The sequence below is a fragment of the Neopsephotus bourkii genome, unplaced genomic scaffold, assembly GCF_033783945.1.
Source record: "Neopsephotus bourkii isolate Nb327-2 ecotype Australia unplaced genomic scaffold, CSIRO-AGI_Nbou_v1 NB_1328, whole genome shotgun sequence".
In the NCBI taxonomy this organism is placed as follows: domain Eukaryota; kingdom Metazoa; phylum Chordata; class Aves; order Psittaciformes; family Psittacidae; genus Neopsephotus; species Neopsephotus bourkii.
This window is the reverse complement of record NW_026901808.1, coordinates 3889884-3914253: the sequence shown is the minus strand read 5'-3', so window position 1 is coordinate 3914253 and position 24370 is coordinate 3889884. Positions and strand designations below refer to the sequence as shown.

At 39.8% G+C, this 24370-nt stretch overlaps 1 protein-coding gene across 15 annotated transcripts in view; it reads left to right on the top strand.

Moving 5' to 3' along the window:
- Positions 1 to 24370, top strand: part of MAGI2 (membrane associated guanylate kinase, WW and PDZ domain containing 2) — a 728751-nt gene that overhangs the window by 655861 nt on the left and 48520 nt on the right. For 8 of the 15 annotated variants that reach the window (XM_061366359.1, XM_061366354.1, XM_061366351.1 and 5 more), the window contains 5 exons: positions 3748 to 3940; positions 4906 to 4992; positions 6964 to 7212; positions 19302 to 19487; positions 23057 to 23246. In XM_061366359.1, the coding sequence (XP_061222343.1) occupies positions 3748 to 3940; positions 4906 to 4992; positions 6964 to 7212; positions 19302 to 19487; positions 23057 to 23246 (905 nt within the window). The remainder of the gene's footprint in view (positions 1 to 3747; positions 3941 to 4905; positions 4993 to 6963; positions 7213 to 19301; positions 19488 to 23056; positions 23247 to 24370) is intronic. The other 7 variants (XM_061366365.1, XM_061366352.1, XM_061366363.1 and 4 more) reach the window with 3 other exon arrangements.

Genomic DNA, 24370 nt, shown 5'->3' with positions numbered 1-24370 from the left:
GAGTTGTAGCTGGATACCAAGTACAGAGATAAGCACCTTGCTAGTTTTGGAGAGCAGGACCAAAAACGCTGCCTTCTGTAAGCCACCTTCTAAGATGCTTCGCTGTCCTGCTGGACAATTGCTCTCAGCCTGCACTTAGCCCCAAGGTTGCTATCTCTGTTTCAGGGCTTGCAAATACAAGAATATTTTTTCCCAAGATGTATCAATCTAACGGGGGTCTATGTCCCTACAAACCGTCTCTCTGAGTCCTTCAGAATAAATAAGATTCTGGCTTGAGGACCCTATGAAGCGAAAGGACACATGCTTAGAGCTAGGTGTCAGTTCTCACTCCTTCTTTGTTGCCTTACTTGTTTTCACTGCTACAATTCATCACCAAAATAAAAGTAAAAAACCACAAAACAATAGATGTATTCCACTTTTGTTAGTTTCCATCAATTTTTTATTCAAAATACAAGAATTCTTAACTGTTTTCTCTCCTCCGCTGCTTCCCTGGTCCCACATGGACAGCCCACCTGCAGCTACCCATTTCTTTCACCTCCAGAAAAGGAGAGGCAGTTTCTGCCTGTCCTCCAAACCCCTGCTTTTCAAATGAAACAAGAACTGAGACACTTTGAAGTGTTTGTTTCAGCTCTCCTGCTGTGCAGTTGCGTAGCACAGAACAAAAAGAAGCTTTCTTTGCCTTTTGTCTTTGTGGTTCAGTTTCTAAAAAGGAATATGGATTCTTCAGCATAAGGCAATATTTTTCAAAGCAGCCAAATCCGCACACAGTTTTTTTTAGAAGGACAATACTGACACTATAGAGAGACTGTAGATTAGTTTACTTCTAGTTATATGAGCTACCTGGCAACTTAGATGGAGAAAAGGCTGCTGGACTACTCTACTTTCCATATTTGTAAGCATAACTGTGCTTTCCAAGGACTTGAATTTATTGAGATATTTCAAATACCAAGACTGTGGGTTGTGCCACTTCAAATCATCTCTCAAATCTCATGAGATCATACCACCGCAGGTATTTATCACATCTTCCGGTAACTTGAGTTAATCTGACCCTGTTAAAGTGAATTATAATATCACTGAGAGGCTGCAAGTGTATTGAAACTGGAACTTTGCTGAATTTGTAAATTGCTGGCCCAAAGCAGAGAAGCATTTTGTATACTTTGCACAGCTCAAATTCAGGATCACAGGAACATACACCTAATTGCATGAAGAGTTTCACCTTTTCAGCACAGATTGACTGGAATTCTTCTAAAAAATGCCTGTAGGATAAATGTCTATAATCCTTTTATAATCAGTGCCAAGAAACAGACATTTCTAAAACATAACAGATGCCCATAAAGCAAAACACTAGGGTACTGCAGACCATGCCTTAGAAATTCCTATTTTTAACAGTGATTAGACAGAGTTCAGATTCTTATCTTGGATTTAGAAATCACAGACACTTAAATTTAGGTGAAATGAATCAGACCTTTTAAATTTTACTATGTGCCTGTGAAGCTACTGTGTTATATTCAGAGAAACTGAAACACAAAGTCAAATAATTACCAAGAATCACAAACAAAGTTAGTATCAAAATATATTGACATGTATGAGTTAATAGACCCAGGCTTCAATTTCACATTATGCTCCGTCACAATCTTCCTAATCAATCCCAGCATTTCTCACCTTTGATCTCAAGCAGTAGGTGAAACTTTCCCTTTTCTCTACAACACACTCTTTATTGCCTAGCTGTCTTCATCCTTTTCCTTATACATTCAAAGCAATATCATGCCAGTGTGAAACTGCTTTATAGAGGTAATATTGATAAATAATTTTCCAGTTTGTTTTTTGCTTGCAGAATTTATAACTATTATGGAAACTACTCAGCTATGAAATGAGCACATACTGGATAAGAAACAAGTTCAGACACAGAAAAGGAAAAAGAAGGAAAATTAAGTTATTCCTGCAGTTAAATATACCACATAACAGATATGGTGGCCATCACCTTGACAGACCTAACTGAAGTGTTTAAATTAAGACTTTGCTGCTTACATTAGTAGTCAGTTCCACCACTGAGATAAGTTAACACAATCACATTTCACTGTGGATATGTGAAATATCAGCAATCATTAGTTAACAGTCAAAACCAGAAAGGATTTTTGCACTTCGCTAAAGATACCAATGGACCGGCATGCTATGATCTGCATTTATATTTCTCCAGAGGTTAAAGATGCACGAATTATTCCATACTTTGGCAGACGATTATAAAGAAACTGCAAACACTCAGTAAAATCACACGAAGACAGTCCCTACAATATTCCAAGCTGCAGAGTGTTATCACCCATGTATTCCCAAGATAACTAGGAAAAAGTTCTTACTCATATGAAATGCCTCAATACAAAGTTTTGAGAATACTTTGTGAAGATCCAGCTAAATGTAGATTTAGACAACATTTTTTCTAAGCCATTAAAGGAGCATAAATCCATGATTCATAGTTGGGATTTTGCACAGAGAATTTTCCAAAGCTTTGAGGTATATTCTTTCACTATTTGAAGGACAGAATAGAGAGCCTGAAAGAATCTGTCTGGCAACTGAGCCTGGCACTGCTTAACAGGATCCCAAGAACACCAGAAAGTAGGAAAATGCTGCATCGTGTTCTCTCTTTGCTAAGTTTTGAAAGCAAAAGTGAGCCAAAGGGAAGCTAGAAACTGGTGAAAGTTCTCCAGGCTCCATATGGGGTTTCATTTAAACACTCTGCTGGGATACTTGCAACTCTGCAGCTAAGACCACAAAAAACACAAGACCACCTGCATCCCTACCACATCTAGCCTTTGCAGTTCATCATGAAAAGCAAGACTTGATAGTTTTTATCTTTTATTATTTAAAAGGGATTGTCAAACAGCATGTCATATCCATCATTCTGTGCTCACTCTCACACTGAACAAGAGAAAGGAAAATTTGAAACACACTCTGAATGCTTTAATACTCTTTGAAAGAAAGAACATTTTGTTTGAATCAGTCTCAACTGTTCTACCAGTTATTCCACAGGGGTAATACATATGTCTTCTTCTAATAAATTATGTGAATTTATATGCATAGAAAGTGGAGAAAGTCATTAAAAGGTTTTGAACAGATTTTTCACAAGTTTATATGTCCCAGACAAATTACATTTAAATTTCATTTTGGGAAAACAACATCTGCCCAGAGTAAGCTCACACTTTTCCTCTTTTTCCATTTTGTTAATCAACCACTACTTAAGCAATTATCCATTATGAGTAACAATATTTAATATCGCACTGCTTTTCCAAAGCAAACTCTGTGTAGTAGTCACTTCCACTACAGACCTCAATTGTATTACTCTGGGTGCTTAAATTATGCAGCAGTGAAGAAACTTCAGTAAGAAATAGGCAGATTAACCCTTACATGGGATTAATCTGCACAGATCTTCTGCATAATGTAGTCTATATAAACTCAACACTCCTTATCGACAGATGTCTTGATTGGAAGCTACCAGGTAGATCATCCTTAGGTGAGGATTCTCAGGTGTAGCACATCTACACCAGTAGGAAACGTCTTCTCACCAAAGGCAAGGAAGCATCTTCAGTCATACCCACAGAGGATAAGCACAACTTTCAAACACACAGGGACCTCTTCATCTGCCCTGCACCACTAGCTTAATTTCAAAAGAAAGGGAAAATCACTGCAACATTCATGGCACTCAGTTGGAGGCTCAGGGTATATATGACAGGATTTTGTTTCTTTACTGCCTAGATTCTTATTGGAGCAGTAATTGCCATGGGCTCAGCAGACCGAGATGGTCGTCTCCACCCTGGTGATGAGCTGGTGTATGTAGACGGGATTCCAGTGGCCGGCAAAACCCACCGATATGTGATTGATCTTATGCATAATGCTGCCCGAAATGGGCAAGTGAATCTTACTGTGAGGAGAAAGGTGCTACCCACAGGTGAGTGAAAGGTGCTGTTTGAAGACAGAATAACTGTAAATGTGTGTCCCTTCTCTCTGATAAAAATGCTACCGCTGAGTGTTGTTTCCTTCGGAAGTGGAAACAATGTTGGCAACCCTGGTGTGGTGATCATGAGTGCTCTGGATTTGTTCCATGCTGTCTCCTTTTGTCCACTTTTTGGGAAAAAATGTTCACCTAGGTTAATGCTGTTAAAACTGGCTGTGTCAAAAAGCAATCACAGAAAGGCTCAAAGACTGTTAACTGTTTAGGGCAGGAACTCATTTCACTCTTGTATTTGTTAAAAGCCCATTTCTGGTCTCACTGATGTCATCTGGAATTTTCCCCCTGACTACAACTCAAGCTGGCTGAAAATCTTCTGTATGGCACAAGCGGCTCTTAGGAAGAGGCCAGAATCCTCTCTTCAAGTGGACACATTCAGTAAATAAATCTAAAATGACATGGTTTAGTGTGAGGTGTCCCTGCCCATGGCGGGGGGGCTGGAATTAGATGATCTAAAGGTCCTTTCCAACCCTAACTATTCTATGATTCTATGAAGAAATTTAAGTATATTAAACCTTTCGACTGTCTCAGTCTCAATTGTTTTAAATCACTCAAACCTGGAAAAAAATGTGTGGCAGTGTCTATTAAAGCTCTCATGGGAGAATTTGCTGCCGTTCCATTGCAACTTTTCCTTACTCACGGAAAGAAGTTTATTTAAGAACTTTTCGAACATTTGTGGTGGCAAGAACACTTCACTGAGGCACCAGAAATGAGCAAAACCACGTTCCCAAGCCTGTCCTGTCTTCCGCCTCTCCATGCCCTAGATCTGCTGTCATTGCCTGCGCCGTTCGTCCCCCTGCCAAAAAGCTGCCTTCCCACTCACCCCCGTCTTCGCAGTCCCCCTCCCACTGCGGCACCGCAGCACCAGTCTCGCGGGACTGACTTTCTTCTGTTACTGACTCCAGAGTCCTCCAGCCAGAAAGGTCCCCCTCCGCCGGGCGCGACACCCCCTCGCAGCTCCCCCAGCACTAGGAAAATGGCCAATAACCAAGGTAATCCGCCGGGCGCTTGCGATTAGCACCTCTCCTGGGTCAGCCGCCTGTACAGACTGCAGGCAGGATTAGCAAGAGGGTTAGCACAGAGTGGATGCCAGCTTTCGCTGCTGCTTAGACACTCTGGTCTCCTGGCACAGAAAATGAAGCAAGCTGGTAAAACACCTGGAGTTATTCTTGGGCCTTGAGAGTGCCACACCGGGGTGTACAGTGTGTAACTCACTAACATTTAAGCATTTCAGGAGCTGAACAGGTTTTAATTTGGTGTGTTACAACATAAGCTTTGTGGAAAAATTCTTGGAACGACCAATGTTTGGCAGGACTGAAAGATGCTATACTGACACAGCAGGCCAACTGATCCTGTGTGAATTTCTCACCAGCATGAATGTATACAACAGAAGGATCTGGGGCTTTCCTTACCTGCCTGATAACTGATGTATCTATCTCAGCCCTCACCTGGAGGTGCCATTTTGCACAGATACTTACTTAGATCTGGAACAGAAAATCAACATTCACAAGCTCTAGAAAAAAAAAATAAAATCAGGAAAATGTGGTATTTGGAACACCGCTGATTAAAATGCCATTTTCTTTTCACAGGCAGAAGCAAGAAGCATGCTTCTGGTGAATATCTATTGCACAGCTGACAATCAATAGACATTTACACTTTTCCTCCTTTATCTTTCTTTTCCTGTACTTAATGGTATTCAGTTGCATTCTTTTATGGCCAAGCTAGCTCTTGGTCACTCTTCAGGGTAAGATAATTTCCTTTCTGTTGCAGCCATACCGACATAAACAATATTCAGCTTTCTGAAACATGACAGCCAGAAAATGAGATCGCTCTTGTCACTGACTATGGCATTTAGTTGCAGATTTGGTTCAATAACTCTCGCAGATTTTCAATTCTAATGCAGGAGTATAATAATTGTTTGGTTTTCTTCCTCTTTATTCTCTCTAATCACTTTATTTCATAGTTGCAGAAGGACTGCTAAAGGACACACCTGACTGAGAAAGCAACAGCTTGTCCTTGAATGATGTTTATGTCATTAATATGTACACACTGAAGGTCTAATCTGCAAGCTCTCTTCCTAGGATGTATGTGTGTATGCAGAAGCTCTTCACATGTTCAGTAGAATGGCTGCCACTCTCATTGCTACAAACAGAAAACTTACATTCATCTAATAGTTCTGTATTAAAACTCTCAATACATGCTGAATCTTGTAAACAGCTTAGGTCTGTGAGGAATGTAAATCTTTTTTCCCATCTGGAAGTGTAACTTTACTGTTTTCCATTGACAAAATATTGGTACTAAAAAAAGGTGTGTAATCCCACAAGATTTAACTTGTTCCCTGTTCCCATTACTACAAAATGATACTGAAGTGTGGACGGGCTCCATTTTTACTTCTGCCCTTATGAACTTACCACACAAGAACATCTTCAAAGCCTTTAAATGACCACCTCTTCTGTCACGACACCCACAGAAAAACTGTTTGTGATTATTCTTCATTGTGTAAACTACTCAGTTCCATGAACATCTTCTGAGTATGCTAATCAACTTGTAAGACGAACATTATGCAGCTAGCTGCCTGCTTAAATTCTTTTAATCCTAACACAGATAATTTTATATTGGATTAGACAGTCACATTTTCCTCCTCATGACATATCAACCATCAGACAAGGGAGTAGTGCTTGCTAATGGTTTTGCAATCCAGATAGCCAGTGTTTCTTACTTCCCTCTCTTGTAGATAGCTTAGCAGTGAGTGTTCATGCTTACTTTATTTGATTACTCCTCAACGTTTTGCATAATTGTGTAGATTCTTGTCTCTCTGCATCTATTACGGCTCCTAGTTTAATACTTGTAGTAGTCTAGGCTATAGACAGTCAACTGTATTCATGTTGCATTAGCAAATGTACTGTAAGTCACCGGGCCACTGAGCAAGTCAGACTGTAATACTGGTGTGATTTATGTTGTAGGAGAACCGTGCCCAGAGAATGGCAGAAGCCCAGGCTCAGTGTCTACGCACCACAGTTCTCCAAGAAGTGACTACACTACTTATGCTAACAGTAATCATGCTGTCTCTAGTAGCAATGCTACGCCGCCCGAGGGCTTCACTTCTCACAGCCTGCAAACCAGTGATGTGGTGATCCACCGCAAGGAGAATGAAGGCTTTGGCTTTGTTATCATCAGTTCCCTGAACAGGCCTGAATCTGGGTCCACAATAAGTAAGTAAATCACATTTTTTAGTTTATATTTTTCCAAGTTTGCCCAGAATTAATCTGCTAATTAATCACTGCAAAGATTAAAACTGAAGAGGCTCTTAAGGGTGTTTCCAGGATCATGGTTTACTTGTCTTTTGTGCCTTGGACAAAACCAAAGGTTATTCTGGCTTCTGAGGCTCTGTGCTTCAGGTACTTACTTGGTATGTTATGACTGACCCATGAAGTAGGTTTTCTGTGTTTCTATATCCCCAAGAGACGCTGCAAGTAACCAGTAGGGTTATGTGAAAAGATTATTCCCCACATGCAACTGAATTATACTTTTTCTTGATTTTTTTTAAATCAAGATGAAGTTCAGGAAGTTGAAATAAAAGCTTAGATCACAGCAAGCCCCAGCACACCAGCTGTCCAGTTAGGGCATTGCAAAAGCAACTGGAAAACAGGAAAGCTGGTTAGACACAGTTGCAGATAGGTTGATTTTTCAACTACCTGGAGTATAGATAGTGCAAAAGGTACAACTGAGTACAGAGAGTGGATGTATATAATGGCAGGATCTGCCCTTAATAATTACAGCTCACTTTCTGTCCAGAAAATAATATTTGCTGTGGCTCAACTTTATTGCTTTTATAGAGGCATCTGGAGTCTTTTGAGATGTCAAAGGTATACCTAAGGAGAGGTCAGGCAGATGTGACATAGGACCTGCAGGAATCTTAGGCCCTTCGGTAGCAGCTGCTGGAGGCACAGGGCTTCCTTTGTGTGTTTGAAATGGCATTTAACCAGCTGAGAGCTGAGCCCATTGAAAGGAGGAAGCATAAAAGTCTTTCTGCTGGGAGACATCCACATCTCCCACCAAATCCCTCTCGAACTGTGAATGCTAACTGAAAAATGGTAACCGCTGTAAAACCAAGACAAGTGAGAACATTTGCCATTTTGCAAGTTGCAGCCTAATGCAACATGTTTTGAAGGAGCTAGTCTTTGCCCAAAACTGTTTCCTGACGAAATAATATCACAATTTCAACTTTTGGGGCCAAACTTCACTCTTCTAAAGTCATAACAGAAATACAGCTGAGTACTGAAAAGCCATACCTCACAACAGCAAACGATCTCAGAAAAGTTCTTTGGAGTATTTCATGATCATGCACTTATTCAGAGAGTTGCTTTTCATATTACCTCAGCTGAATTTTAAAATTCCACGATTGCCAGAATTAATATTGTAACAAAACCATGGATAATTAGTCTCTTGGGACTCTGAGTTTTCACTTTATTGAATATAATAGCCAACTGGAGGTTCTCTGCAGAAGATCAGACAAGAAAAAAATATCCATAGAGGACACTGAAATTCATACATATTCATCAGTTAAGTCAGCTACAAATGTCTTGAGAAAATTATTTCACAGGTTCGATTGCTGGTTTGGAGAGATGCAGAAGGAAAGGGGACAGGAAGAGGAAGAGAAAATGCCCAACCAAACAGAAATTCTGTGACTGGAGTATTCTGCTGAACACAACAGACCCAAGTTCAAGATCCTTCTTTGCTGCCTATCCTCTAACATGTTCCAGCAGTACTTTCCTTTCTCCCCAAGCAATTGTATAGGTAGCCACTGTTGAACCTCAGCTGAACATCTCCAATGGTAAAGTGATATGACAGTGTGCTGTGGAAGTGACAAGTGAATTTATTCAAATAATAACTGCATTGAATTTCAGTGATCCAAAGAGCACCTAAATCCTAAGTTTAGAAGAACAGCAATGAAAAAAATGACATTTGCTGTAGACAGTGACAGAAGAAAGAAGAAAATTCCCTTTCTATGTGAATTCTGTTGCAAAACTGTAGTAGAAAAAGTAAGCTGAAAATTGCATAATCTGTCATCAGGAATAAAAACAGTCTAAAAATCATCGACTATTTTTAGTTTAAGGAAGGTTAATTTTCTTTACTTGATTTTATTTGGGTGAATTAATTTGGGCTGAATTAGTGGGAGCACAGCAAGTAGACTGAGGGGAAATTATTATCTCCCTTTACTCAGCACTCATTAGGACACATCTAGAATACAGCATTCAAGTTTTAGGCCTTTTGGTAGAAGACAGAACAGAAAAACAGCAGCAGCAGCCACTGAGACCTCCTGAGGTCTGTTTCAGCTTGAAATAACCTAAAATACTTTGATTAAAATACACAGTCAGGGACAGAAAGCATATTAACAGTAGGAAAGTATCAACCAGATATAGGAGGTATAATGTCCAATATATAGCTTATATCAATATTGAAATATAGATCTGCATAGCACCATGTCAAGCGCCTTGTAGTCACTCAGTTCATAAAAGTAGTATGTTAATTTGGTGAAATGTTGTACTATAGTTCCAGTGTTTCTAGTTTCGAAGTCAGTGATCTCGTTGCTAGCTGATGTATCCCCACGTGGCACAGAATGTTACTGTGCAGATGTACTCTAATCATATGCAGTAAAATGTTAATGTAATTGCAAAGCAACTCTGAAAGAATCAAAATGGGCAAAAGGGGTCAGAAAAGGGAACCTCTTGTAGTGCCAGACACTACTAGGAATAGCATAGCCTAAAAAGTTGTCTCACTGGGAGCATCCTCAGGGCAATGTGAAAAAGAGTTCCTTTGATTTAAGAATGTTTATTTTGATAACTCTATTCCCTTCTCTACTTTCTTGTAAAACCAAAAGACTTGAGGACTTAGAAGTGTAATCACTTCTACTCAAGAAGGTAATTAATTATGCAATGAAAGTATTTTCCTTCTTCTTGAAATTATACTTATGAACTATGTTTTACAGTCCAACAAATTACAATAGCTCTTTCAGAGTACAGAGTGTGAGCCTTGTGTCACTAGCTACTTCCGCTTCAAGCACTAATAAAACTGTAGTCATTCCAATAGAGTTCCTACATCCAGGTTCATGGATTTGCTGCTTTGCAGGTGACCTGAAGCTCAAGGGGTTACAGAAAATCTCACCCTCTGTTTGCCAAGTGAGTTAAGACTAGCTCTGTCTGTGAAACTGTAGGGCCACCCCATGAAGTCGAAGTAGCAGTGCTCCGAGTCTTATATCCCTTTCCCACATAGTCTTCATGCTCTCTGACCTGCAAAAGGGCTACAAAAGGCTCAAAAGCAACCAGAATTAAGAATGTCATTGTGTTCCAAGAATCTTAAGGTCTTGGTCAACTTTCCTCTCTATACACTTTGCAAGGGGTTTGTTGTTACTATTGATTTACAGACTTTGCCTTGCGGGAATTTTCAAGATACAAAGTATGTTTTCTTAACCCTTGATCCAGGCACAGCAAGGGCAGGCTACAGCCATAATCAGGGAATAGAATATGTTTTCACATGTTGTGATAGGCAGCACTGTCATAGCTGTCATTTTAATAACTCACTGTTAAGTAGTTTGGAGCCAGCCTTTAGATCTGGATGTAATTTTTACTTACTGGTACTTGCTTAAGCATCCAGTTCTTGTGGCACATTTCCTGCGTTCTGTAACAGTAGAAAAGACTCCCCTTTGTCAAAGCATTGCTTGGGATTTTCTCTAATCCTGCACAGGGGATTATCTTGAACCAAACTACAGTTCTGCTGTGGGGAAGATCAGGAGTGGAAAATGAATGAAAAGGATTGAATGAAGAGATTTCATAGGGCAAAGCAGGGGCATAGACAAGGTCAGCCATGCTATCAAAGAAGATAAAGTGGATAAATAAAGAACTCTGCTTGAGTGGTATAACCAGGAGCAAGCTGTTTTGGCTAGCGAAGAGCACAGAGGATCTTAGAGTGCTAAGAGATTAAGAAAAGAAAATACACCTGCCCAGCCTCCTGACCTGTTCCTAATGAAAGGATTAACTTCCACTGCTCCTAAAACATATCATCATGTTTTCCTCCAGGCCTCATCCCTAAATTAAAGGGTGCTTTGACTCTTGTCCCCTCTCCAGACAAGCCAGCTAAATTTGACTTTACTCTGTGCTTTCTTTTGCTATGCAGGCTACACATAGTTTATCAGAATTTTGTCACCTCCAGTGGGATTTCTCTTGAGGAGTCAGTGTCATGTTCCCACCAGGATGCTTGGAAGCTGACTCTAGTCTTTCACTTTTAGTATGGGGTGAACCTGGACTGATGTAACCTCACAGCTCTGTGAAGAACTGCCTTTGCCCACCAAATTATGAAGATCTTTTAGATGCCCTTGTTCAGTTGTGGAGTTAAGTGGCTAGACTGAGCAAACTACAGCCTATCTATGAAGTCCTGTCCTGAGGAATACCTTCATGCTTCCCCCAGTAAAAATACTCGTATGATGTGTGGTTCTATGAGGAAGGGCTCCTCCTGGGGCTGTCCTCTCCAAGTCCCCAACACATGAGGGTATGGAGATGCAGCAGTGCCTGCAGTGATTTCTCACAGATAGTGTTGTGCCATCTTACAGCTAACATAATGAAGTTGAATTAATTAATCTACCCTGTGAATTACATTTAGGATAATACTAAATAGTGTGTGTCCTCTGTGGTAAAACTCCATTCTTATGGAGCTTTTTAGGGTATCAAGACAAGTTCATTATCTGCATCTCATGGGAAAACACTTGCACCCAGCTGGAAATGGCCAAAGGAGATTTCTAGATGAATTTGTCCCAGACCTTTATGGAGTACACTTGCCCCTGCCTACTTCATATCTTTCTACTGCTTTTACTTCATGTGTTTGGAATGCAGCTTCCTCAAAGAGAATAATTTGTTATCCCCTATAAATGTCTTAGCACCCTAATTTCTGTAGAAAGAAACCATGTGTTGTAAACAGATCTTGTTACTGGCAATTTCCAGTGAAATTGGAAAATTGGCGATATTTCCATGAATTTTACTGTGGCTGGTACTGTCAGCACAGTTATAAGGTGCATTCTTGTCACAGTCTTCCTCCTGCTTAGCAAAAGAGGAGTTGTAGATTTAATTTACCCCTGCACTGCATATGCCAGTGACTGCTGGATATTCAAAACATGATAAAACGGAGTGTAATGAAAGAAGATTCTCTCATTTCTTAAAAGATGCAGTCTTAAATAAAAACCATAACTCCAAGATAAGCCTCTGCTGACTGCAGAAAATAGCATTGTGAAGTAAGTCCCATTAAGCCCCAGAGTTTCTTTGAACTCCTTGCAGTTTAGAGATAAAAACCGGCTTATTGATCAATGATAACTGTGATTTGAGACAGTTATTTGTGCTGCAATTTTACTCGTGTTTCTTCCTGGGTAAGTTGGTGCCTGAGGACACAATTTTCTGTGACCAATCTGCAAATGCTAAAGAAAACAGAGCTTCGGAAATTAGGATATCTGTCTACCCCGCCTTGGACACCTTTGGAACACAGCAGTGGAAACCCAGAAGTGCGAGTTCCCTGTGGAAGGTACTTGCAACCTGTGAGCAAATAATTTGGTTTCTCATTTCTGCTTAGCTTTTACATGCAGGTTTGAGCTGTTGTTCTGCCTCTTCAGCTACAAAAACACACTTTCTAAGCTTGTTTAACTGATAGTACCATTTGGAGCTAAAAGAAACTGCTACATAATTTAGCTTTGTAAACCAATATATGAATTAATACTAGTGAAATAACCTAGAGAAGAGAAAGAAAGTTTTAATATCACTGAAAATACATTGCTGCAGTTTACCGGAGTGAAATACTCAATTAGCTATTTGAGAATAAAGCATGGAGGATCTTAACCACATCACTCCGCTCTCCACATGACTTGTCCTCCAGCCTGTTCCTGAATAGATCCCTTGGACCTAGTGGTGATGCCCTTGTGTTTTCAAAGAACAAACTCTGCAAGTTTTCTTAGCACAAACCTGGGAAGGGGATCAAGGTTTTCCTAATGCTTCCACAGCACTCATTTTTCTTTCATGAGAAGCCTGAGTAAAAGTACTTAAGTGCCCTTAATTTTATTTAGGTCTTCAGATTGCTAAAATATGTGCACACCTATCTTCATATGCCTGTGCTATGCAAGCAAATATGCTGTGGGATATTTCAATTCATAGGTTCATTAACCTTATAAGCAAAAGGGATTATTGTCATCTGCAGTCATGGAGCATGACACAGATTTCTATTTTCCAAATGAGTGTCACATAAAATAGACCATCACTTTCAGGAAAATATTTTACCTTTATTCTAGTATTAGCCTTGATGGAAAGTCCACTGTACTTAAGCTCCAAATTTTGTATTATTCAGTAGCAATGAAATTACAGATGTTTACATTTAATATATTCACCCAATTAAAATCTGATATTCTGGAGCCTGCTGGGTGAATGAAAACTCTTGCACCTTTTGAGAATTGAGGTTATAATACATATTCATATGATCAGCTGTATAACATTGAATAGGACAGCTGGCTGAGGAAGGTTCATTTGCTTGGTTTACTATCTATATCTATTAACATTAGAAAAGACTGAAAGAATTTATCTGCCATGGGGTTTAATAGATAGAGGCTTGATTTTTTTCCCCTTAACTGATAGTTTTTGACATTTAGCTACCATATAAGGGAAAAAAAAAAAAAAGACCCAGGAAAATTGCTTTCTGCCGAATACAGTCTCAACATTTATGTCTAAAAGGGCTGAATAGATGTAAAAAAATTCTTGGTCTAAACCAGAAAAGAATTATTTTTGTTAACATCTTAAAATCAGCTATTTCTAGCATATAGGTCTCCCCAGTGAGGAGAAATCATTTTTATTTCTGAAAAAGAAAGAAGCTGATAGATATATGCAGTTTTAGAATTAAGCATGATAGATTCATACAGTGTTAGAAGCAGTATCTGTATTCAGCAACTGTTCTGGCTTCATGTACAGCTGACCCAGGCGTATGGACCCTCAGGTGTAAGACCACAGAATCCACTGTTTCTTTTCTATGACATGAAGGTCTGGGAAGGGTGTTAATTTGGATCATGGAAAGCAAAAGTAGGTGATTTTATCAAATAAAAGTATTAACAGAAAAAAAGCGTGCATTTGTAGTTACCAGTAAGTTTCTGGAAGCAGACTTCATTCACTTTCTAAAAGCAGAGATTTCTTTTGAATCATTTTGTCTCTTAATTTTTTAATTTAAATTCTCTTTGGATAATGAGTTTAGAGCTGATCACTGCACAATTAGCTGCCTTCTGGGAAGGCATCAGGTGCTCTGTGTCAGTTTGTGGTCCTCATACAAATGCTGTAAATAGGGAGATTTAAGGGAGAGGTTGGTGGCTTCAAATATTTTTTAAGCTTTGGTACTCTCAGGATTCAAATCTTCCTGAAGTCATGAGCTTATGGAAAAACACACTGCAGAAAAGTTAGATCCCATAAGATCCATTGTTACAAAATGCTTCCGTGCCATTGCTGTTCTCTGCTAGATATTTTTGGAGCTAGGATTATGACTTCTGCCTTGGAAGGATTTATGTTTCCTCAAGGTACATATGCATATACACCACCTGAGCATCACATTTTGGATGACCTGATGCAATTAGAGAAGAAAAAAACCCTGTGTATCTGGTTTGCAGGATGGTATGTTTTATATGCGTATGAACTATATCTCACCAATTTCCCATATTTCCAGTGGTTAAAAAAATATCTAGAAATCCCTATTTACCTTAATATTTTTCCCTTGTAGTCTCATCCATTGCATAGTCTGGCAGAATTAAGAAAAATTCAAGCCTGCTAATATTAAATGCTGCTCAGGTAACTCGGTGTTCTGAAGTGGATCAAATTATCTTCAGGGTCTAATCCAGGCACGTGCTGCCACTGTTCAGAATGTACATATGTTTGGAGAACAGCTTGTGGTGAATTCTTAGAAGAGGTGTGAATAGATTATCAAAAACTTTTAAGGACGAGTGGAATCATTTACCACCAGTCAAGTGATCTGGGACTTCCTTTAAAAGGCTACATTATGAAATGCTCTGCTTAGTTACAAATAAAGCACTGAATATGTAAATTAAGGGAAAATGTGTTGCTTTAACGAAGCCCTAATTTAATGCCAAGCATGGGGGGTTTCATCACAAGATATCTGTGATGCTGTGAGAGACCAAAGCAGCTCCATGCTGGCCCTGGCCGTGACCAGTGGCAGAGGGAACAGCACCTACAGCAGACAAGGACCTTTAGCAGGCATCTCCTCAGCTTTCACAGCAACTTTCTGATTTATTTATCTGTGGATCCACCCTGTGAATTTGTCTTAACCCTTGCCTTAGCTTCCCTTTTCCAAGCTGCAGGTAGTGAATTCATGGACTACTCCTCTGAGCAGAGGCTGTTTTCTGCCTCTGACTGCCATGCTGTCTTTCTCTGAATCTTTGCTAATTCAGTGCTTTGATTTTGGATGAGGGTACTGAAACTACCAGCAGTACTCAGACTTCAGGTGCACAGTAGTAACTGGCAATAGTTTACTTCATTTGCTATTCTTTTTCTAGCTCTTAAATTTTTATTTACTGTTTTACTGAGTTTAGGTGTTTAAAGAAGTAGGCACACTTATTTCAAGATCTCTTGAGTGGTAATAATTACTTTAGGGTTTATGTCTGCTTAAGCTTAGGAAGGGTTATTTTTTCCCCATGTGCATCATCTTGCATTTCTTTCCATGAGATCTTGTCTGCCACTTCATCAACCCACTTGGTACTGACAGTTTTACACCTCTTCCATGCCTGTTTTTAGATGTGACCATTCTGAATAATAAAAATTCTCCAATATGGAAATTCACAATTCATTTCTACCTTTGTTCCTTAGCTTTTACCTAATTTATCTCCTGTGAGGATAGCTCCTTCTTACCCCTCCACTGTAAGTATTTCACCACCAAAGGCTCATAAAAAATGAATTTCCTATTTCTGTGAACAACCTGCATCAGACAATCTGCACCGCTTAGAAGCATTCCTGCGTATAAATAAATCCTCTCCTCCCAGTGCAACAGCAGGGACTGTGGTGGCCAGGATATTGTAGCTTCAGAGAGACTTGGGGAGAGCAAGCAGGGACCTGAAACTCCTCAGCGTATTACTCCGAGAGCAGGAGCTGGGGGATAAACCTCTCATATTACCTTGAAATGCACAGGAAAGAGCTTCTGCTGAATGTGAGTTTCAGTAGTTCATTGGATTAGCCCATAAACTGCTGTTATAGCATACCAGTGGTCTCCTTTGCAGAATGATAGAGCTCAGGTTCCTTCTGCTAAACCTTTCCACACCCCACTCTGCAGCAAGATCATGACAGCACATTGTACCAATATAACCTCAGAAGAGGAGCAATAAATCCTCAAAAACCTAAGAGCAGTAGAAAAGGTACCTTGACAGACACAAGCTTTGTTCATAAGGTCGCCTATTTGATCCTTTCATAGCACATCAGGATCAGGGGATACCTTTATGGGGAAGTTAAAGGCCATTAGGCTTAAAAGGAAGAAAAAAGGAGTACAGAATTCCTCCTCTTTCTCCCTTCCTTCTTTTTTCTCAGTGTTTGGAGAGTTGGATTCTTGTGGCTTTCCCACCCCCAGCTTTGATTTCAGCAGACATCTCAAACATGCAGACATCTGCTCTATTCACTTGTCAGGTGCAAGAAGTCCAACAAAAATTGTTGTGGGAAATTAATAGGGTTTCCCACCCACCCCCCTCACTTCTGAAATAATGTCTCTACTTAATTATTTAGGCTAGCCATCTTCTTTAGGGTTAGAAATGGCAAGCATGGGAATTTTAACCAGGGCATGATACTTCCCATTCTTTCTTCCTACTAAATTTCTTGTTCTTTCATATCAGATGGTCTCATTTTCAGATCTCCACTGATGTGTAGTACAGGCATGACAGAAAAAGACACATTTTAGTCTTAGCTTGATGATGCTTCATGAATTGATTTGATGCAATAGGCTCTGAGTGAATGCAAGCAGTCTCAGTGTTAAGTTACTCTTCTATTTGTTTACTTCCTGATATGCATGCATGGCAGTTATACATCTGCATTGAGGGCCAAATTAACACAAGTTTTGTACAAAGTGTGGCCACTCGTATTTGGTATATTTTTTAGAATGTTGGACATTGTGACATAAATTAGGTGCTTATTTCCTAAGCAGCAAGACATTCCTGAAGTACACTAGTTGTGCCATGTCCATATAACTAAATCCATAATTTAATTTATACTCTTGGCTGAACTATAGTGGTAAGAAGGATGCAGTTTGATTATGCCATGCGTTTCACTTATATTTTTAGATCTCAGAAAATTAATTTTTAACACTATAAACAACACTTGCATCCATATTAGAAACAAAAGTCACTTTGAGGTATGTGTATTGTGGCTTTACATGAGATGTGCAATCTGTGTTTGTCACCATCACCTTCAGGGAATGTTTATGAGAGGGCTGAGAAATTTGTTCTGCAGTGATGTATTCTGAACACATCTCCTGTTAGAGCTTTGCTTCATATGAGCATTGATAGCCTAGATATTTCCCCAAAAAATGTTTGATGAATGTTTTCTTTCAACTTTTCCAAGTTCTCTTTGGGTATTAGAATTTTAAGGATATATTATTTTTCAAAAGAACCACAGCTGGTTTTAAACACCAGTTGCAGCTGGATAGTGAGGCCAAGATGGTTTGTGCTAATTTTACCAAAACTGAAGTGTGGAATCAGTGAGGGACTCAGACACCATTAGGATATTTATAGACTATATACTCAAATTTAATTGTGATAAGCATATTTAGTAGTATAAAGAGGAAGAAAATTAGCACGGTCTTTGGGGAACTGAGACAGAGAGAGGAGTCAGCTATAGTATGCATATTTAATTAAAAAACAGAGGAGAATAGGGAAGAAACATTGGGAGAAAGAGTAATATTTAGAAAATTAAATGGATAACGAAGGAAAAGACAGAACCAGATAATGGATAGAGCACACAGAAAGGTGGAGAACCACAAAGAGCAAAAGGAAACGCAAAGTTGATGTGTAGTGTTTTGTTGTGGTTTAACCCCAGCTGCCAACTAAGTACCACACTGCTGCTTGCTCACTCCATGCCTGCCAGGTGGGCTGGGGAAGAGAATTGTAAGAAGGTGAAACCTGGGTTGAGATAAGAGCAGTTTAATAATTGCTATTAAGTAAAATACAATAAAAAGAGAAATAATAATAATAATAAAGAGAGGAGAAATAAAATTCAGAAAACCCAAACAGTGCACAATACAGTTGCTCACTACCCACTGACCGATACCCAGCCCAACCCTAGCAGCAATCAGTCCTTTGCAGGTAACTCCCCCCATTTCATGTACTGGGCATGATGTGCTCTGGTATGGAATACCCCTTTGGCTAGTTTGGGTCAGGTGTCCTGTCTCTACCTCCTCCTGGCTTCTTGCGCACATCCTCACTGGCAGAGTGAGACACTGAGAAGTCCTTGATCAGGGTAAGCGCTACTTAGCAACAGTTAACCCATTGGGGTGTTAACAGCGTTATTCTCAGACTAAAGCCAAACTGCAGCACTGCACCAATTACCTGGAAGAAAATTAACTCCATCCCAGCTGAAACCAGGACACGTATTGAGAAGAGGGATGGGGAGGTGTCTGTTTGATGTAGTAAATGTGTTTGTGCACTCATGATTAACTGTAAATTCCTGCTGGCATGTATCTAATTAGAAAACTGCACATCTTAATAACTCTTCAGTATGATTTCTGTTTATTAATTAATACATTTGAATAAAGGAGGAGAACAATTTAGTGAACCATGGGCATTTTCAGTAATAACATGTATTTGTATGTAAGTCATGTTTGTAATTCCTCTATTGCGACATACAAATAAAGAAATTCTGTAAACTAAGAGGTGGAAGGCAATTTATGACTACTACTTATTGTGCAAATTTATCCCTTTCACTGGTTTAATGCCTTATTGTCTTCCTGATCTGTTTATTATCTTGTTGCGTGCCAGGTTTGCAAAGTAGCTGAACCATAAATTGATTTTGGATGTCATATGTGTATGCAGTGTATATATGCACATCTAGATTCTGAATTTTTAGTGAAATTCAAACTGTGTTAATGAAAGTGATATTGTATAAGGATTTATATTCTTACATGTTTATACACAAGCTGGTTTTTAATTCAGAGAAAACTTTCTTCCAAATGAACTATAATTTTCTTTTGCTTGTGAACATCACCACTTCTGTCAGCATGTTAACTGTGACTATTGTTCCTTGTCTAGCTGTACCCCATAAAATAGGGCGGATAATTGATGGAAGTCCTGCAGATCGCTGTGCAAAACTTAAAGTTGGAGACCGGATCTTAGCTGTGAATGGCCAGTCTATTATAAACATGCCTCATGCAGATATTGTGAAGCTAATTAAAGATGCAGGTCTCAGTGTAACTCTTCGCATCATTCCTCAGGAGGGTAAGTCAATGGCCCTTAAAAACAGGAAGAAAATTTTAAGTAGCCTCCAATTAGCTTGAATTATGTCACTGCTTGAAAGAACATCTTTTGTTTCACTTTTTGAGCTGTAATGTACAGCACAGCAAAATTACAGCCTTAGAACCAGCTCAAATAACATCTGAATTCTTGAAAAGGCTTCTGGTTATGAAAAGGGTATTTAAAGCAAACCTGAAGAAACCTGAGAGACATGAGTACCGGAAAGTCAGTGTTAATGTCTTTTGAGAGAACTGTCTTCTACATGGAAAAGCAGCCTACAAGAGAGCCAGGGTCTGAGTTCATTCCCTTATATCCTGTTAGAAACCAAACCAAAGTTTGGCAAAGTAACTCAAGAATGGCTGTCACCAGGCACATTCAGCTACCTCTGACAAAAAAGGATGTGAAGGAAGGGTTCAGATTTCGTAGCTTTATCACTATAAATGCACAAGCCAGGAAGGAACTGAACTCTAAATTATCTCATTTGTAGGGTGAGGGTAAGGGGACAGGCTCATTATTCTGGTCATTATTCCACAGCTAATCAGCGAAGATCTTTTGATGTTGATTTCATGGGTTTTGGGATTGATTTCAGGGCTTTATGTAGTTTATCAATGTGCTGTACTGGTGTATTAATTGCACCATATTAATGAGACCATGGCTTTATACATCAGCAACAAATACCAGTAGAGCTAGGAATGTGACACAGGAAATAAAGTAATTACTTAATGATCCAAGCTTCAGTTAGATGACCTTCACCTTCACAGGCCAAGGAGATAGTCTGACTGTAGTCCATAGCCATTGACTGCAACTGGAGGAACTTAACTGCTTCATTAAATGAATTCAGTGAAAGGAAAAACACAAACATACAAAAGTTCAGAATTCATACAGAAGAGCTGCTGTATTATCAGTGGAAGCCAGTTTTGCAAGTATGTACACACAAGTGTGATACTGCATGCAGTCCATGCAGCTTATTTAGGCCTCCCTGATACCCAGATTAATTCATTATGCCAGATTGCTAATAGCTCAGTGTTAGAGGTGGATGCATTAAATTAGAAAGAATGCAGAAGTGTGTCTGAGATGCACTGCTACCAAATGTTCCTGGGTGGTGGTGGTGAGGGATTATTTGTGCCCAAGTCATGGCTTCCCTATGTGGGACTGGACACCTCATTCGCCTTCTGATATCAGCTTCCCAGCTTACAAAATTAGGGAAATATCTAATACCTCTCTAATGTGTTTTCAGATGAAGAATGCCATATCAATGAAAAGCAGTTTTCAGAGCAGCTTATGATTTGACTAGTTCATCTATAGTTAGGAGAGTAATGTAGAAATGAGGGACAGCATTCACTATCTTCAGCTCTGAAACTTTGCAATACAAAAGAGACTCACAGATGCAAAATGGGCAATTAGCGCCTTAAGCATAGTAATTACATAGACAAGCATTGCTTATGCCAGCATGAGGAGTGTTTTAAGTGCAAATATACAAGCTTTTTTGACAATTTAGCCTAAATTGAAAAGATTTTTAATAAAGTAGCTAAATTTTTTTAAATAAGTATAAGCATAAATTAAATAAGTGGAGAGTCATTAGAAATGTGCAGTCATTAACTCACATGGTAAAAAATGCAAAATAATTCAAAATTCAAACTACATTCAAATATAAAACAAGGCAATATCTGGATCATGCATAGCTATTGGAGTTGGGGTTGCTGAGCCATCTCCATGTCCATTCTGGATGCTTTGCACCACGCCACACTGGCAAGCAGGAGCAAAAGCTTCTAATGTACACTTTTGCTGTTGGTGATGCATGAGCACTAATTTCTGAAGTGCTTTTTTGGGTGGAGACTCTCTCTTTTATGCTTCTTTACAGTTAAATGATGAGTAACAGAGCTATGCCAGGGTCTTGGGGGAAATAAGTAATATTTGATATGAGCTCAGTGCCAAATGTGTCTTCCCCCATGTGCAGCAGGAAGCCTGAAGGAAGATTGACGTCCTTTATTTGTAATAAGGCCACATTTCCTACCCCAACTTCTCTGTCTTTTTGAACTTTATGGTGTTTAGAAAGAAGGATTCTGGTTTTCTGTGAAACCGTGATCGTTTGGCACAATACAGTGAAATAAAAAATTGTTTTATCTGGTTAGCAAGAATTTATTGAGATTGGCTTTACTGTTCACAGTCCCCAAAGATATAAAAAATACAGGAAATTCTTCTTGAGGTCAAAGACAGCAGGAGTTAACACAAGCACACCAGTGGTTTATCTTTTGTGACAACTATGTGACCGCATAACAGTGATGAAAGCAATAAGATCATTCATTGTCTCAAAATTAATAGTATTTCAAATATCTGGGAGCTAAGCTAAGGCATAATTTCACCAAGCCCAAGCCCTGCCTGACCAACCAAGCAGCCTTCTAAAATGGAGTAACTACACCAGTGGACAAGGGAAAAGCTATGGAAGTTGTCTGTCTAGATTTCTGTAAGGCCTTTGACATGGTTCCCCACAACATACCTCTCTCTAAATTGGAAAGATGTGGATTTGATGGGTGGACTCTTTGATGGATGAGGAATTGGCTGGATTCTGGCATCTGGGGGTAGTGGTGAATGGCTCAATGTCCAGGTAGAGATAAGTGACAAGTGCCATCCTTCAGCGGTCTGTAGTGGGACCAGTACTCTTCAATACCTTCATCAGTGACATAGTGGGATCAAGTGCACCCTCAGCAACTTTGCAGATGACACCAAGCTGAGTGGTGCAGTTGACAGGCCTTTTGGATATGATGCCAACCAGAGGGAGACGAACAAGCTGAAGAAGTGGGACCATATGAACCTCATGAGGTTCAAGCAGGCCAAGTGCAAGGTCCTGCATATGTGTGGGGGCAGTCCGGTATCAATACAGGCTGGGGGATGAAGGGATTGAAATCAACCCTACAGAGAAGGACTTGGAGGTGCTGGTGGATGAAAACCTGGACATCAGATGGCAATGGGCACTTGCAGCCAAGAAAGCCAATTATATACTGGGCTGCATCAAAAGGAGCGTGACCAGAAGGTCAGGGGAGGTGATCCTGCCCCTCCAGTCTGCTCTGATGATACCCCACCTGCAGTACTGTGTGCAGCTCTAGAAACTCCAACACAAGAGGGATGTGGACCTGCTCAAATGAGTCCAAGGGCTCTGAGCAGCCTGGTCTAGTTGAAGATGTCCCTGCTTATTGCAGGGGGATTGGACTAGATGACCTTTAAGGGTCCCTTCCAACCCAAACAATTCTATGATTCTCTAACCAGTATTTTTAAGTTTTAGAAGAAAATATGAAACACAGAAGCAATTTGCCTTGTTCAGTGGGGTTTTAAATAATGGAGGTGTCAAATGGAGTTATAGAAGTGACCAAGATTTCAGATCCCGCAGACTATCAAAAGGAGCCCATTAAGTTCAGATGTCTTAAAATCTAATTATAACCCAAGAGAGCAAAAGCGACAAAGCATAAATTTCCAGAGGCTGTGTGTGACCAAAAATGATAATTGTCTACCTTTGCCCTTTAGTAAATGCCACGCTGTGACAGGTGTTTAATCTCCAGCTTCCCATTACACAGAGCTGAACAGCCCAGCCTCGGCCCCCAGCTCGGAGAAGCAGAGCCCCATGGCCCAGCAGCACAGCCCCATGGCCCAGCAGAGTCCCCTGGCACAGCAGAGCCCCGTCGCCCAGCACAGCCCCGTCTCCCAGCCGCCACCTCCTCAGCCCCTCCAGCTGCAAGGACATGAAAACAGGTAAGAGCAGCTCCTCCAGCCTTTGCCTTCTGTGAGGACCCTTCTGCTGGGTCTTCCTGCTGTTCCTAGCTGTGAGCCATCACCTGTGAGGCTTTTACAAGCCATGCTCCTGTAATTGCACCCACAGAGCATGAATCGTGCATGCCAGGATGATCTGCAAGTCTTGTTTGGGTATGAAACGTTATTATGAACAAGGGTCTAGCCAGCCTTCCTCAAATGTCCATCAGGATCATACCTTTGCCAAGGAACTAAACAATGAAGTATTCCTTGTTAATAATTTCATTGCTAACATACTACTTTCTTATATCACTACAACTTACAGAATACAGGTATATCAGTATCTGATATATCTTACATGCCTGATTTTGTCTATTAGAGTTCTGGATTTAGGAAGGTATTTTTATATCAGTTTCTATCTGTCTGTGGTGTATCATTTTCCAGCTAATTTCTCATGTGTAATTTATGTGTATGCATTGACAAATTTATCTGTGATGGAAATTAAAATGTGACCAGCTGTACTAAAGCTGTTTATATAAAGAGCATGCTCAAGCTGTGGGATGATACAAACTTTCTATGATCTCTAATCAACACTATTTAGTCTTTGGGTTAATTTTTGGCATGTTAAATGAGGCTGATTGCACTGACTGTCTTTATGCTAATCTTCAATAACCATCATACCTCATCAAGACCCTCTTCCCTAAATAGTAGACACTGGTTACAGGATTGTAACTTTCTGCTTCTGGATATACTTGAGTTCAGTTGTGATTTAGACACTATGCCCCCTAATTCTCCTTGCTTACCAGATGTAGCACTTGCATTTGCCCAAAATTATTTTCTCTCAATTAGTCACACTTGGCAAATTTCTTTGCCTTATACTTCCTTGAGTAATTTTGCCAAAAGTGATCATCTCCTAGAAGACATATGTTTCTGACAAAAATCCATTGCAAGCTTTCACAAAAGTCTCTCTGTGCAGCTGTAAATCAGTAGTGTCTGTTGAACTGGGAATTTTCAGAGGGGACCAGTAAACTATATTAATTAAAGTGCTAAAAAGATACTATGTAATCGTTTTACTGAACAGCGTAAGATATATTTGGTCATGTCACTATTCATATATTCAGCAAAAA